This window comes from Nilaparvata lugens, chromosome 12, assembly GCF_014356525.2.
Source record: "Nilaparvata lugens isolate BPH chromosome 12, ASM1435652v1, whole genome shotgun sequence".
NCBI lineage: Eukaryota > Metazoa > Arthropoda > Insecta > Hemiptera > Delphacidae > Nilaparvata > Nilaparvata lugens.
In genome coordinates, this window is record NC_052515.1 from 34,036,338 (window position 1) to 34,052,376 (window position 16,039).

General features: G+C 35.5%; 1 protein-coding gene across 1 annotated transcript in view; it reads left to right on the forward strand.

Annotated features, from left to right (window-relative positions):
- The first annotated feature begins 978 nt into the window (after positions 1–978).
- LOC120348903 (carbonic anhydrase-related protein 10-like) overlaps positions 979–16,039 on the forward strand; it is a 244,794-nt gene continuing 229,733 nt past the window's right edge. Inside the window, exon 1 of the mRNA XM_039438567.1 lies at positions 979–2,638. Within this exon, the coding sequence (XP_039294501.1) occupies positions 2,590–2,638 (49 nt within the window). The 5' untranslated portion in view covers positions 979–2,589. The remainder of the gene's footprint in view (positions 2,639–16,039) is intronic.

Consider the following 16,039-nt stretch of genomic DNA (forward strand, 5'->3'; position numbering starts at 1 on the left):
TAAAATGAGAAGGATAAATTACTATAATATGAACTCTATGTTGAAAACAGACAGAGAATTCGAGAGGATGAGGTTGGAAAGGAAGAGAGATAGTGTCCAGAGTTGGTTCAGTTTAGTAAGAATGACATTGAGTGAGAGCAAGTAAGAGACAGAGGATTTCAAGAAGATGAGGTTGGAGAGGGAGAGATTAAGAGAGAGATGGTCTAGTTTGGCAGAGAAGGAACTTGAGTGAGAAAGAGTTACTATAATATTGGAATTCCACGTTGAAAAAATATAGAACTTCAGGAATATAAGGCTGGTAAGGGAGAGACGGTAAAGGAAGTCTAGTTTGGCAGATAAGGAACTCAAGTGAGAAAGACATACTATTTCACAAGACCTGCATGTTGAAAAAAGATAGAGAATTCCAAGAATTTGAGGCTGGTAAGAGAGGGACTGTGAGAGAGATGGTCTAGTTTGACAGAGAAGGAACTTGAGTGAGAAAGAGTAACTATATATTATAAGAGCTCCATCTTAAAGAAAGATAGAGAATTTCAAGAAAATAAGGTTGGTAAGGGAGAGACAGTGAATAAGATGATCTAGTGTGCTCGAGATGGAACTCACTTGAGAAAGAGATACTATATTGAAGGAACTCTATGTTGAAAAAAGACAGAGAGAAGAAGATGAGGCCGGTAAAGGAGAAACTGTGTCCAAAGAGTAGCTCTAGTTTTGCAGAGAAGGACCCTAAATGAGAAAGAGCAGTTACTATATTATAAGAACTCCGAGTTGGAGAGAGACGGTGAAGTGTGTCGAAAAGGAGAGTGAGTGAGAAAGGAGAGTTGGTGATTGGCCGAACGTTGTCCAATGGCAAGACAGGACTCGGTTCGCGCACGATCTTGGGCCTGTTCTTTTCGGGGGCGGTTGGGGGTTGATTTTGCGCCGTGAGTGCCCCCCATACCCCGGAAAGTTTCGGTTTAGTCGGGGTGCTCGTCGGGAAACTAGTCAGTATCACGCGGACCCGCGTCTGGACCGGTTGGAGCCTGGGCTTAACACTCTGCCGTCCAAATACTTCGCGATTTAGGGGTAGTTCTTGCAAAGTTCATTCAGTTCAAGTAAATTCCACCATTACCTCACGTTTGTTGGTAAATTAGCTTAAAAACTTGTAGGGAACTGATCCACTTCGATTTTAAGCTCTATTAATCTGCCAATTGATTGAGAAGTTTGAGAATAGGGAGAGAGAAGAGTCGAGTTGAGAAGAGGATATTCATCTACTTCAAGAATATTCTACGTTACTTCAAAGATTAGTAGCTACATTGTAGGATAAACTGTCTCACTTTGGATAGAAAGTTATCCTTTTCATCGCTGATTAGTAAGAAGATAGTTTGAAGAATTCATTGTTTCACTTGGAAATTTTTTGGAGAGTTCGTTGAAGAGGCTGGTTCATTTGAAGACTATTATACGTTTTTTGTTGATATAGATCGTTGAAGACTATATTTTATACTTCCTCGAAGATTTGTTGATATAGCTGGGTGAATTTTGAAGATATCTCCATCACTTCAAATATTTGTTGGACTATTGTGGAGAACTAAGTGATTTTGAAATGATATCTCTCCTCAAATATAACGCAAATGTGGTTGTATTTCTTTCTTAAGTTTCATTACTGTTGAGTGGCTAAGAATTTGAAAAGATAGAAATCAGCGAATAGAACATTTTACGTTAGTTCACAAATGTTTACAAACTATCCACTTTTTCTTGAAAATTTTTCAAAATCATGCCTATATAAAAGTTTTTGAGAACTCTTGAACTCCTGATTCTTCAGTGACGTTTGTCATGGATTCTGGAAGTTTTTCAAAACAGCTTTAGTTTTGTATCTGTTTTTCAATCGTCAAATCACGTCAAGACATCGTTGACTTGCATAGAAATTACGAGAAACTCAAGTTGTGAGGACTAGATAAGAACAAAAATTGCTCATTTATTTAAAGATTGAGGTGTGAGTTATAATTGAAGAGATTTGAAAATCCTGTGAAGATATATACAGAAATCTGTGAAGGCACTACGAAGTATACTGCAGAATCTAAGATTGTAAGCCGTGTGAAGTTTTGTTGTAAATCTGTTAGAGGATATAATAAGATTGTGTGAGAACCAGGTGTAACTCCGGAAAAGCGAGAAGGATTGTAACTAATGAAACTAATATTATAAGAAACAGAACGCTTGAGAATATTGCAAAGTAAGAAATAATTTCCCAAGTCCATAACCTACTGTACAGCTCAAAAATATTCGTCCAGCAATACTATAGCCAACTTTTGTGTGAATAAATCTGTTTAGAACACTGAAATCATTCAACAATCCAAAGATAAACGTTGAAACGTCTCTTGAAACTTTCCCTCACGTGCAATTTTATCATTTTGTGCTCAAGTTATTCATAAATGATATAAAATTGGCCTAGCCTAATGAATAATACTCTCTCAGTGTGAAGTAAAGATAACTACATTACGGTTCTTGGGAATCGAATATGCTTTAGAACTCAATTTGTTGAAAAGACAGAGACTTTCGATCTAGGATCTTCATTTACACCTTTATTCTGTTCTACTGAAGTTGTAAAACTTGACAAAGATGAGCTTCATCACACTTTTGACAGTTTTGTCTGCACTTCTAGTCTATGGTAAGTTGAGTATTTGATTAATTGAATTCGCATGTTACAATAGATAGATTGTATTTTCTTTGAATGATACACATACTATACTGAATAGGCTTACCTATGTTGCTGTAGAAACATTAAAACTACAGGTATAGTGAACTGTACTTTTACGGAAAACTAATACAATTTTTTACTACTTGTTATAATCTGAAAACTATAGCAGCAACAGAAAACTATACAGACAAACTATACTTGTTTGCTCTTGAAAGGAGTATTTCCCCTTGATCAGTATTTACTACAAAAACTGTTGTAGAAATGAAACAAACCATACTACTGATTATTGTTCCTTAATATTTGGAATTTTCGAAGATTTTGGGTAAAATTAAAAATTTCCCAAATTAAAACGTATATCACGTTTACAAAAAAGTATCCTGGCCTCTTAGATGAAGTCCTATTGTCTGTATAAAATATCTTAGAACTTGGCTCTATATGCGAAAAAACAGCTTTGCCAAATAGTGTGAATTGCAATTTCTTCATATTTTCAATTTGACCCCAGATTTGTAAATAGAATATCATCCCCAATATTCCAGTAGTGCTGAAAAAGTTACAGGGTTGATGGATTGAAAGTAAATTACATTTTTATGATTCAATTGAGAACAATTGCAAAAATATTTTTTTCAATATCATTTCTCTCAGAATTATGGGATAGGTAAGAATTTCATATCAAAATAACGGGGAGAAAGTCTCCTTTCTATTAATGTCTAGATCATTTTCATCCGACCTATAGTTATTTCTCAATTGAGAATAATGTTCGTCAATGCCGAGAAACTTTGAGCAAAAATCAAGAGATTTTTGACATGCTAGGAACATTTCTGTTTCAAATGATAAATGGGTGAAAGCGAGAAAGTTTCTCAGAAATAATTGATTTTTGAGTTCCATTATTTCCTTCAATTTCGACGTGTAGTTCATCATCTAGAATCGTCCCTCTAGCATTTATTTTAAGAAATTTTTATTTTAAAGTGAGGAATTTTCAACTCTTCTGATCTCAGAATAAGATTGATCCCACTTTGTAGAACCCAGCTTGAACCTAACATTCTTCCTCATGTGTCCAATATTGATTGGTTTGAGTTCAAGATTCATGATTGATTGATATCGATTCAATTTTGATTGTACTAGGTGCCATTGATTTGTTAACTTCCTCTACTATTGTAATAAACTTGACAAGAGCTCAGTGAGCGTAGGAACCCTTCATCGCGGCAAGAACAAAGTGATCCCAAATTTATCAGCAGTCCATTAGCAGCAAGCCTCACTTGATGCGTGTTGAAAACAAGATTGGAATCTTCGAGTCCTAAATGCTCGTTAATGAGGCCATAAATCCAACTTCGCAGCTCGCCTCCAATCATCGATTGCCACTGATTTAAGTTCCCAACCGCGATTTGCACGCTTTCCATTATCGCCAACACTATAGATAGATTCACTTTTATCTGTCAGCAACTCTTATACAAACCTTTAATCCTTCCCATTCAACCAATGCTGATAGTTTAATTGAGACTGACTCTCTTTATACGGTCAGCATTCCATATAAATCACAGCAATGCTTTCCATTCTAATCAATACTGAAAGTTTGAAGTGAATTCCACTGCAGTTTATCTGATGTGATTGGTTTAGAAGGGCGCTAACTGATTTTCCTTGTTTTATTCGATTTGTATTGTGGACCTGTTTCCTATCAATCAATGTCCTATTTTCTAGGTTTTGAGGTGATTTATGTTGTCAGGTTACTTGAGTTCTGATTTGATTGTTTGAAGTTCTTCAATTATTCAATTCTTTGATTTGAGTTCTTTTCTTGAACACAAAATTAATGTCAACTTATCGTTTATTCTATCAGAAATTCTGATCAAAGTTTCTAACAAAGCTTTCAATATAAGATACCCTGTGCTTAAAATATTGCAGTCATTAGATTTCTAATGGATCTTGTCTTCGGATAGTCGTTTTGTTTGGTTGGTTTATTTCGAGATAATTCTCCCTATCAATCTATTTTATCTACTACTGTTTTAGTTGGATGTAGCTGTAAAGCTGTTGTGGGTTGAATGTAAGAGAGGGCTCTTATTGCCTCAATTTCGCCCACATCACATTTTATATTGTAATAAGTGTAAATGAGAGGCATTCATCTATCCAAAGTGTTATTGATTGTGGGTTGAACTCCGTTTTTAAATCAATTTTTTTAGAAATATGTAGTTTTTCAACTATTGGATACTAGATGAACGATAAAATAACCTTGAAGAAATCATGGAATATTTCAAGTATTTCACTTCTTGCATTTAATTCTGGTTTATATTGATTTTCTTGTTCTTCCTTTGAAATGGTGGAGATAATTTGTATTGTACGTATCGATATCCATAAAACGAATGAAGTAGAAGAAGGTTTTCACTTACGTGGATTCGATTAAGTATCGTTCAGTGATGCTGCAAGAGAGAATAATTTTTTTTTATTGTTCATGATGAATATTATATAGGTCTAGTAATGACCAATAAAGTCTTGCACATCAACACGCTTCGTATTTCAACTATAATCATTGAAGCTCATATAAATCAAACGATTTGAGATCACAGTATTTGTAATCAATCGTAATTCTATCGTTCTTCCATTCAATATTTCATCATTATGATTCATAGTTTGTGTCTTGAGCTAAAATATTGCTGTTGATTTTTAAAATCCTTTACTCCAGTATCACAGTATTAGGGAAAGAACATGCACTTTATTCGAATTTATTCTAGTTTTCATGCATATTTTTTGATATTGATGATATTAAAATCGAAAGCAGCTCCACCCAACCTTCAACGGATATTCCATTCATTAATTCAAACCGTGTTGAAAGGTAGTATAAAATATTTAGGAGGTCTTTCATTGAAGTCTTGATGGTCATTCTTTGAATTAGAGGAACTATATGCTTCGATTTCTCTAATCTGAGTTCTTACTCAAAATATTAACGTCCAACTATTGTTGATTCTATCAAAGCTTATGATACTTGAACGCTGCAACCCCAAACACATTGTCGAGATGCCAACGTTTTGGAGATAATTATTATCAAATATCAAATGATGGGAGATATTATCAGGTGAAATTTCTAAGTAATTAATAAATATCGAGTGAAAAGGAAGGAGCTTGGATGAAAATTGGTGTACAACTTTTTTTGGGGGAAAACTGAATAGCCATCAATATCACCCCTCCTCCTGCCATCATTTTGGACCCTTTTCTATAAACAAAGCAGTCGTGCTTTGGAGTCGATAATCGATTCAATCGAGAGTCGATAGTCGAAAAGAAAATAATCGATAGAGTGGCAAGGCAATATTCAAAGCAGTGCGTTGACAAAAACGAGCCTCGGCTATCAGACGCCCGATTAATCTTCACCCAAGGAATTTTCCTCGATTTTCCCCCGCTCGGAAAAGCCGCAAAAAACGGTTTTCCACCCTAAAGTATCCAGTAGAGCGGCTGTAGACCGCAGGAGAAAAACGAGCCGTGTAGTTTGCCGCTCATGAATACGGAGATGTGGATGAAGGAGAGAGAAGCAGAATGTGATAACGGGAAAGAGCGTGATGAGGTGAGAGAAAGGGAACATGGAGAGATGAGGCAGAGAGAGGAGAGAGAAGTAGATTCAAAGGGAGAAGGAGAAGGAGGAGCAGCAGAAGAGGGATTTAAAGGAAGAGGAGTAAAAAGAAGAAGAAGAAGAAGAAGAAGAAGAAGAAGAGGAAGAGGAAGGAAAAGGAGAAGTAGAAGAAGAAGAAGAAGAAGAAGAGGAAGAGGAAGGAAAAGGAGAAGTAGAAGAAGAAGAAGAAGAAGAGGTTGGGCTGGAGAAGGGGTGACGAGGAGGAGAAGGAAGAAGAAGAAGAAGTAGAGGTTGGGCTGGGGATGGGGCGACGAGGAGGAGAAGGAAAAAGAAGAAGGGTGAAGAGGATGAGGAGAAGGGAAAGGAGATTGAGGAAGAAGAAGACGGTGAGCAGGAAGAAGAAGAACTGGGAAAACTTGAGGAAGACGATGAAGAAGGAGATGACGATGCAAAGTAGTGAAGGAAATGGAAGAAGGAGATGAATTAGTGGTGAACAAGAGAAAAAAAAGGAATAAGAAAATAGAGAGAAGGTGGATGGAGTGAAGTCAGTGAGAAGGAAATGAAGAATGAACAGTCCGGAAACGTGGGTGTTGAAGTGAGAGAAATGGAGGGAGAAAGAAGGTGGAAGAAGAGGGAGAAGACTAAATCAATTTACTAGAAAGAGATGAAGAGGGGAAGGGAAAAGAAGGAGGAATAGGAATAGAGAATAGAGGATAACGTAGAAGACAAGATGGATTATGTAATAGAAGATAATGAAAATGCAAGAGGTTGGGAAAATGGAAAAGAATTAGAAAGGAAAAGAGAGTATGGAAGAGGAGGAGTAGGTGGCGGAGGAGGAGGAGGAGGAAGATAGAAAACGAGAAGAGGAAGAGAATGTAGAACAAAGAGTGGTTCAAGTTGTTCAACCAAGACACAATAACCGAGTACAGTAATTAAAGTTGAAGTTTTTGGAGGTATGTTGGCAGAGAGGAATTTGGAAGACTTGAATAGCTGAGGTGTTTATTAAATTCTTGCCAGATTGTTATTATCTCAAAGATCATGTTGTTTTTGTGAGGTTGTGTTTGAGGATTCCAAATATCGTTGAATTCTTGTATGATTAAGATGAGGTTTCGAGAGGTTGAGGAATTTTTTGCTAATTTCTAGCCTGATTGTGAAGTGTATAGATGGTAACTGAGGATAGGTCAGTTTTTGTTGGTTTCATCAAATTCTTTCCCAACGTTCTTCAAGTATTTGAAGCTGCTTACAGTCTAAGCGCCACCTCTGTATTTGTACAGAAACAGTAAGATACAGATAATAATTAATATCGGGGACCGAGCTTCGATCTGGAGTACAAAAGCATAAAACATTTATTACGAAAGAAGAAATCATAATAGCATTCATACAGGAATGTTCTATCTAATCACAGTAAATTGATATTAATACCCAGAGGAATGCAAAGGCCCAGTTGCACAAAACCCGGTTAATTTCAATCCTGATTAACTTCACGTGAATAAAATCAGAGAAGACCATTTCAGGAAGATGAATTCTACTGGAATTAATCAGGATTGAAAATAACCCGGCTTTTTTGCAACCGGCACTAAGTACCTGATTGAATGATTACAAAAGTTCAACAGCTAAGTCATAGTTTTGACACAGTCCCACACACATGAACTCTCTCACTCACTTCCATCACCAACAGACAACGAAATAATTATTATCATCAGCTGTTTTCCCAAGGATGAATAATAATTATCCTTTTAATGTCCTTCAGCGAGTTTTCACGGGGATGAGACAGTGCAATCGAATCTTTCAATTCAATTCAATTCAATTCAATTCAATTCATTTCTATTTATTTATTCACACACACACATACATAAGATACATCAATATGAAATAAAAATTAATTAAATCAATAAAAAAACATTACAGTATAAAATAAATATGAGAACACATTACAATATTAGAAGGCAATTTATACATGTTATGTGGTGAAGAAGGGTAGAGGATCAAAAGTTCTTTCAACTATGGCTATCCATGTCATAGGAGGGCTTTTGATCCTTGGAATTTTTGGAAAGGATTGGAGAAGGGATTTGATAGAGCACAAGTAGGGGAAGTGAGCGCACTAATCAGAAAAGTTCTCTGTTAACTTATTATAGTTCTCAAAGGTAGAAGAAGTAGTTAATTTTGATCCAAGCATTGATATCTGTTTTTACTTTTTTTGTTATCTTGGCACAGCTAATAATTTGTTCAGGAATTTTATTTATAATTGTAGTGCTTAAATATATGAGTTGTCTTCGAATATTTTCAATGTTAGTATGATAGATTAGGTAGTTATTTGAGGTGGGTCTTAAATTGTATTGATTATTGATAGTATTATTAGTGCAAATGAAATTATTTTTATATTTGAATATATATTTTACCACATTCATTACATAAAACTGTCTAACTGTCAACACGTTATACTATTCAAAAGTCCTGGCAATCTTTATATAAGAGTTATCTTTATATAATAAACCTACTTTGTTCTGAATTTTGTGAGAATCGTTAGAGCCGTTTTCGAGATCCGGTGAAATACAAACAGTCATATAAACATCTAAACATATAAACAGAAGTTGCTCGTTTGATAGTATAGGTTAGAATCAGCTGATGAATAGTAAAATGTGCGTGTTCCTGACGCATAGTCACGATGCTCGTCTCTGGCGCTATGGATGCATTACGTCACACTAAGTGACTTGGGAGTGTAAATTGTTGGAAAGAATAGTTGAATGTCCCATTAGGTTTTGGGTAGTGTTGGGAAAAGATAAGGATGAGATGATCAGGAGGAGGAGTGATTATTAGAAGAGGAAGAAGAATAAGAAGAAAATGGCAAATGCAGAAGAAGGAGGAGATGATGATGATGAAGGAGAAGAAGAGATGTCCCCATTGACTCATTACTCACAATGAGTGTCATAATCCATCACTGTTCATATTATTAGACAGGCTCAAAGTCAGGTGATCGATTCGTGAATTTCATTTGTGGACTACTCACAACTTGGCCGGTCGGCGTCGGTCACTCAGTCATATGCCATTAGTTGCATTAGCTACATTATGTGACTTTGGCTCCTTATTCATATCTAAATTACCTTTTTTCTCGCATTTCCATTATTTTTCCACTCTTTTGACGACAAGATGAGTGGAGGGGAATGATGATTGATGAAATAAAGTGATGAAATAGTATATTTCGCACCTAGAGCAGAAAATGAGATTTTTCCGGCTCGAAATCGGTTATCAAGTCCAAGGCCGTAGGACTTGAGAGCCGGAAAAACATTTTTGCCCGTGGTGCGAACGCAATTTTTTGCCACACACAATATTATTATATATATATATATATATATATATATATATATATATATATATATATATATTAGTATTATATAATAGTTGTTTACTAAGCACTTCCGAAAGCAGAAGTGGAAGGTGATAGCTCTAGCAAATCTGAGGTGATCTGAATATCAGGAAATTGTCCAAGTATTTTTATTTTTTATTCTGATTTGTCTAAATAACCTAAAAGATTATGTTCAGTTATGTAGGAGGTTGAGTTTATACTTTTCTATTCTTTCAAATGACAATGAGATGATCTTATAATAAATGTTTCAATTATTGAATAATGAACACAAATAATGAAAAGTGTTTCGATCACCTTTCTTAGTTCCATGTTAGCGGCTGGAAAGGGTACTCTTTCCGGCCTAGGCCGGAAAGAAACCTGTTCTGACGTCAGACGAGAGTCGTCTGCAAACAATATCTTTCAGATCTACGTAGGGACTGGAAAACAGCTGCTTTCTGTGCAGTGATGAAACTTACAGTGATGAATTACTTTAGTGATGAAACAGAGGATGGAAACATTTTAAAACAATACTAAGTCTTAAATAGTAAGATGAATGTTCTTTAATTTTACTTTTAATACTGGTGTCATTTGAAATCTAATGTTGAAAATCAATATCCAGTATAGTATGTGCATGGACTGGATTCATAATGTGATCTGAACCCCCTTAATTTCATTCTCTCAAAACTCCTAACACTGAGTTTTTATGAGAAACGAGATTGATATTTTTAGAAACTATGTGCAAAATTTGGAGATCTAAATCATTCCCGTTTTTCCGTTATGCAATCCACAAGTTGACATGTTTTGAGGCGAACAAACGATTAAACACAACCCTACTCGCTCTTATTATATAGTTTTTTTGAAGGATGGAGTATCGGAAATCACTGTATTGATTTTGAGGAGTTGATAAATACGAATGGTGTTCCTTCAAAGTATTTTTCCTATTCTTTTTCCCTTGTCATTTATTACAACTGGTAGTTCTGTGAACTGTAGACCTCACGCAGTATTCTCATCCACTAGTACCTGATTGAAACTATAGACCTTATGGAAATACAGCAATATACTGGCTTCTCCACATATCTGTGTAATCACTTGTCAGCTGATTTATGATGTATAATCCTAGAGTCTGATTTTTACTTCAATATTGGCGTATGAAGGAGGCTCCTTTTCCCTTTTATTATCCTTGAAATGCAAAATTTCAAAAACCTTGTATATACGTCGACGCGCAATTAAAAAAGGAACATACCTGTCAAATTTCATGAAAATCTATTATCGCGTTTTGCCGTAAATGCACAACATATAAACATTTAAGCATTCAAACATTGAGAGAAATGCCAAACCGTCGACTTGAATCTTAGACCTCACTTCGCTCGGTCAATTATTATTGTTGGTCATCAAACCTGTTATGAGCTAATTTCAATCCATTCCAAAGTAAATGAGAGAAAATTGAAAGATGTACTAATAATTTAATCTGACACAAGTTTGATAAAGCATCAACAAAATGCACCTTGCTGTCAACATTAAAGAATTGAGTCGAATATTTTATACTTCATTAATAACCGTCATTCCAAATTAATGAGCTGTTAATTGCCCAACTACAATTGTCATTGACACACTTATGAAATTGATATATTGGAAGCTAACAGAGAGGAAGGAGTTTCTTCTGGTTGCAGTCTTCCTATTGGTTGAGTGGGCGTGTCTTATTTGAGTCTAACGCCTTCCTATTGGTCGAGTGGGGGAACATGATTCATGCTCTCCACCAATACCAGAGCTTCGAAGGTAAATAAGAGACATTCCTTCATTCATATCAGTCGGATTGAGTATTGTATAGAAAGACTAGCCGTCAGGCTCGCTTCGCTTGCCATATTCGTCTACCCAGGGGGCTCCGCATCCCTGGACCCCTGACTGGATCGTCTAAGAATGGAATCAGCGGGCTCGCTTCGCTCGCCTGAATTTCTCATTTGAGCATGCTTCATTCCAACGGAAAGTCGAAGTACTTTTTCGCTCGATTTAATTACCGATTAATTTCAATTATTTAGTGCAGGGTGGAAAACTTCGTTGGGATATTATGAGAATTATTAGAATAATAATAATTTGAGGCGTTTTTGGTCCGGTAGATTTTTAGTTCTGCGAGTGAGTGAGTGCCATTTCGCTTTTATTTATATTTATAGCACCGTATCTTTGTTTATACCGCTGGTATATGAGCGTATCTTTGGCAAACAAAATTTTCCCACTGCAGCTAAACCTGTGTACTGAAGTTTTGAATGTATTTCCATCAATTATAGAAAAAGGCGAGAAAATGCAAAAAACGCAGATTTTGTGTCGTATCTTTTACGTTATTCCAAACTTCTTCTAACACAACATTATTTCACCCTAGCTTAGCTTCTGTACTAAATTTGAACAACTTCTGTTCATTTGTTCTCGAAAAATCTGAGAAACAGCAAAACAAGGCTGGAAAAACGCTAATTTTGGACGTATCTTTGACATAATTGCAAATTCTTTCTAACAAAACATTATTACACCCTAGCTTAGTTTCTGTAGGTACTAAATTTAAACATTTTCTGTTGATTTGTTCTCGATAAAGCTGAGAAAACGCTGGAAAACGCAGATTTTGGGCGTATCTTTGGAAATTTCTCCAAATCCGTTCTTAGTGCGCCTCCAAAGGGCCAACTGAACGTACCTACCTAATTTGAACGTTTATGGTCCAGTGGATTTTTAGTTTTTAGTCAGTGAGTGAGTGCCATTTCGCTTTCATATATTAGAAGATAGGAACTTGGCACAATTTGCCAACGCGTACATTTGTGTCGAATCTCAACTAGTTTCATTCTGGTTATAGCTTGTAATCAGTTCTCTTTCTGAACCATAACCCTCAAATCCTCATCTCATTAAGTACGAAGGTTGTAAAGTATAGAGCAGTAGCATAATTAGAGTGGCTTCAATACTACAACTGTGAGGCCCCTCTAATGACCCAGCTATCATGGCTCATCAAACAGACCATGAGCCTCTCTGCCAGATAGAGATGTTTGCGAGCTATCAACATCTCAGAAAATGAGGGCACATTAAATGGACACATCTTCAAAAAGGGCTTGATTTTTTTCATGTTACCATCAGAAATCCTATTTACATCAACATTTCCATTGATGTACGAGCTGTTATTCACTAATGTTTATGAAAAAACTGTGAAAATTGCTTGAACTCAAGTTATTGTCTATGAATGTGTACGGTAGTCTATAATATTCTAGGATAAATTCATTTTTATTGGTTCAAGATACACAATTATTCATTTAAATAATTGATATTGAACTATTGTCACCACCTCAAAACTGTAATGAAATATGATTGTTCATTTTCTTATTGATTGATTAAAAAACTATCCCAATACTCGGCATTGTAACACATCATTTCACACGAGACTGTTCCTTTCTAAGATTCAAACAATCAATCCAAACTGATGCTGAACTACTTCAATTTGTATCGCTCAGCGTCACTGTTCAATAGCAACGTATTACAAATTGTCATTATTTATTTATTGGATAGAGCAAACAATACAATAGTCGGAAAAGAAAAAACAGGCTATTGCCTAAATCTTCTTCAGTTTCCTTATTTTGGAAAAATGAAAGATAACTTCAAAAACCTCGAGATTGATTCACAATCCTTCCACGAATTTCATCTTCAATATTCATCTATTTTTTTTCAAGTTTTATCTTCTTCTATAAGTTCTATTTCCAGCATTCCACTTTTTCCTTCCAGCAATCTTTGTGAATAATCTCCTCTACTTCATTCCGAGTGAAACCTTATCCACCTAATTCCAGATTCCACATTAAATTTTCACTTGACTTTCTCATAAGTTCTAGGTACACATACAATTTTGTCTTCCGAAACCTTTCTACATAATTTGAAATTCCACATAAGTTTTTAATTTTATTTTCCACTCGTTTTTCTCATAAGTTTTAGGTTTACAGTTTCACACATGTTTCGTCTCCCATTATTCCATCTTCCTTCAACGCTTCCACCTGCCCTAAAAACTCGAAAACCGCTGAAAAAATGTGTTGCCACCGATACTGCAACATGAAATTTTCCCCGCATCACACGGCTTTTTCTAATCTCTCGTTCACGTTCAACCAAATTGAAAACAAACTCCTTGTTTGCTCACTCTCATATCCACATGCAATTTCTTTCCACCTGTTCGATACCAAAAAAAAAGAAAAAGAAAGAGAGACAATGAGGGAATGAGAGAGAGGAAGAGAGAGATTCAGATTCGGAAGAAGAGACACAGAAGAGAGAGAGAGAGTGTGAGAGAAAGAGAGAGAGTGAGAGATGAAGAGAGACAGAGTGAAGAAGAAGATTAGATTAGATTTATTTATTTATGTATGTTACAATGAAGAATATATTGAATTAGATTTCTTTATTTATGTATGTTACAATATACATAGAGAAAGAGAGAGAGAGAGAGAGAGAGAGAGAGAGAGTGAGCGGGAAAGAGAGTATGTGAGAGACAGAGAACGGAAAAAAGAGAGAGAAAGAAGAATGGGACAGAGAAACAGTGAGAGATTGAGTGGAAAAAGTGCAAAAACCAGATGCAAAAAATCGAAATCTTTCTGAATTCATGTACTTTATGCTCTCAAAAATCGTCGCGCTGCGTTATTGGGTATCCAGTTTTTCCTTACTATCATTTGTATTCAAGGTAGTTCATTTCATGATATTATGAATTCAAGCATCTCTTCATTTAAACCTTCTTCATCATGGATCAGTCCTAGATCAACAGGAAATTTCCCAGTGCTTAATATTCACTCATATTCAATATTCAATCATGTTTGTGCATATGAGCATGTAGTAACGATAGATAAAGCCAAGTTTTCACAAGATATTTCAACCGTGATTTCAACGAATTCCGGTAATTTGTTGCCAATTTTTTTTTTCTATTGGTCAATACTATAGCCATCTAGTCTAAAGACTAATGAGCTAATTTTTTCTATCCTAAATTACTACTTGAAAAATTGAACAGTGAATTTCTCATTAGAAACTCTTACTGCTATGGTTTAATTAATATGTACACTTATTGACTGCACTATAGAAGCTAGATTCACTCAATCACTGCTCTGCTCTTTCACTGGACACTACTTAAACAAGCACTACACTAGTTCAAACGGTTTCCTCCTTTTGAGCCTCCGCACCAACCCTCCATTGTCTAGCAGCTGGATCGCCTCGACGTTGTCATGTTGGTGCAGTCGCCCCTCGTGCCTCTCCGCATGCCTCTGGATCTCGGTGGACACCAGATCGACGTGAAGGTCTCTATGAAGATCGCTGTTCCCGACATACCAAGGAGCATCCACAATGTTCCTTAGCACTTTGTTTTGAAAACGTTGAATGATATTGATGTTGCTTTCTCTGGTACACCCCCAAAGTTGTATACCATACGTCCATACTGGCTTTAATATCTGTTTGTACAGAAGTACTTTGTTTCGGATTGAAAGGACAGAGTTTCTTCCGATCAGCCAATACAGCTTCTTATATTTGATTCCAAGCTCTTCTCTCTTCTTCTTGACATGGGCAATTTATTGCAATGTTGCCAATTTATTAGAAAGCACAGCAACATTCAACTTGTATTCTTTGGAGAAAAAAAAACTTTTTGAAGAAGATTATTATTGAACAACACTTTGTGAATGATGAAATTCAAAATTAAAGCTGAGTTGTTTTTTTGTTTAATTCTTTTTTTCTATAATTTGTTTATTTTTTCTTTTTTGTTTAATTCTCAATTTTTTGTTTTGACGTGTTCCTCAATTCCATTCTAAGCTCTAATGCATATTACCAGCTTTGTTAAAGTTGGCGACATTTTATAATGCATTGAATATTCATTCAGGTGATACCTAAATTTAAACTTCAACTTCCACCATATTGATTCTGAATCCATTCCAATTTCAGACAAATTCTATGCAGTAGTATAATATGTGATAGGAGGTCACCTTTCAGGTTACATGACACAGTTATCCATTTCTATCTGATAATCATGACACATCTATTTTGATATTCACTGACTATATTCCAACACTGATAGTCACTATCATTGTTCAGACCAACTAGAATATTCACTAGGCTTTCAAGGTATTATGCCACCTTTGTTGAGTGGTCTGAAAGCACATCAATCATTTGATTGTGAATGGCTAATGTAGTCAAATTCGGATCAATCATTCGACTCCCGGTTAGATTATGATTGACAAATGCTTTCAGAGTAGGTATCAAATTATGTTAGATAAAATTTCAGATTATCAAGTGCATTGACAAATTCATATGATAATTTGCTACTTATGATACTAGGTTGAGATACGCTGATTGTGAATATTTTTGGATGAAGCTATGAATGTATTTTTACTCTAATTTGAATCTATTTCCACCTTTATTACTGTTATTCATTTTCATTGCTGAAACTAGTATTGGCGTTGATTGTCAAAGTAGTCTAATAGAGTTACCTTTGTGGTAAAAT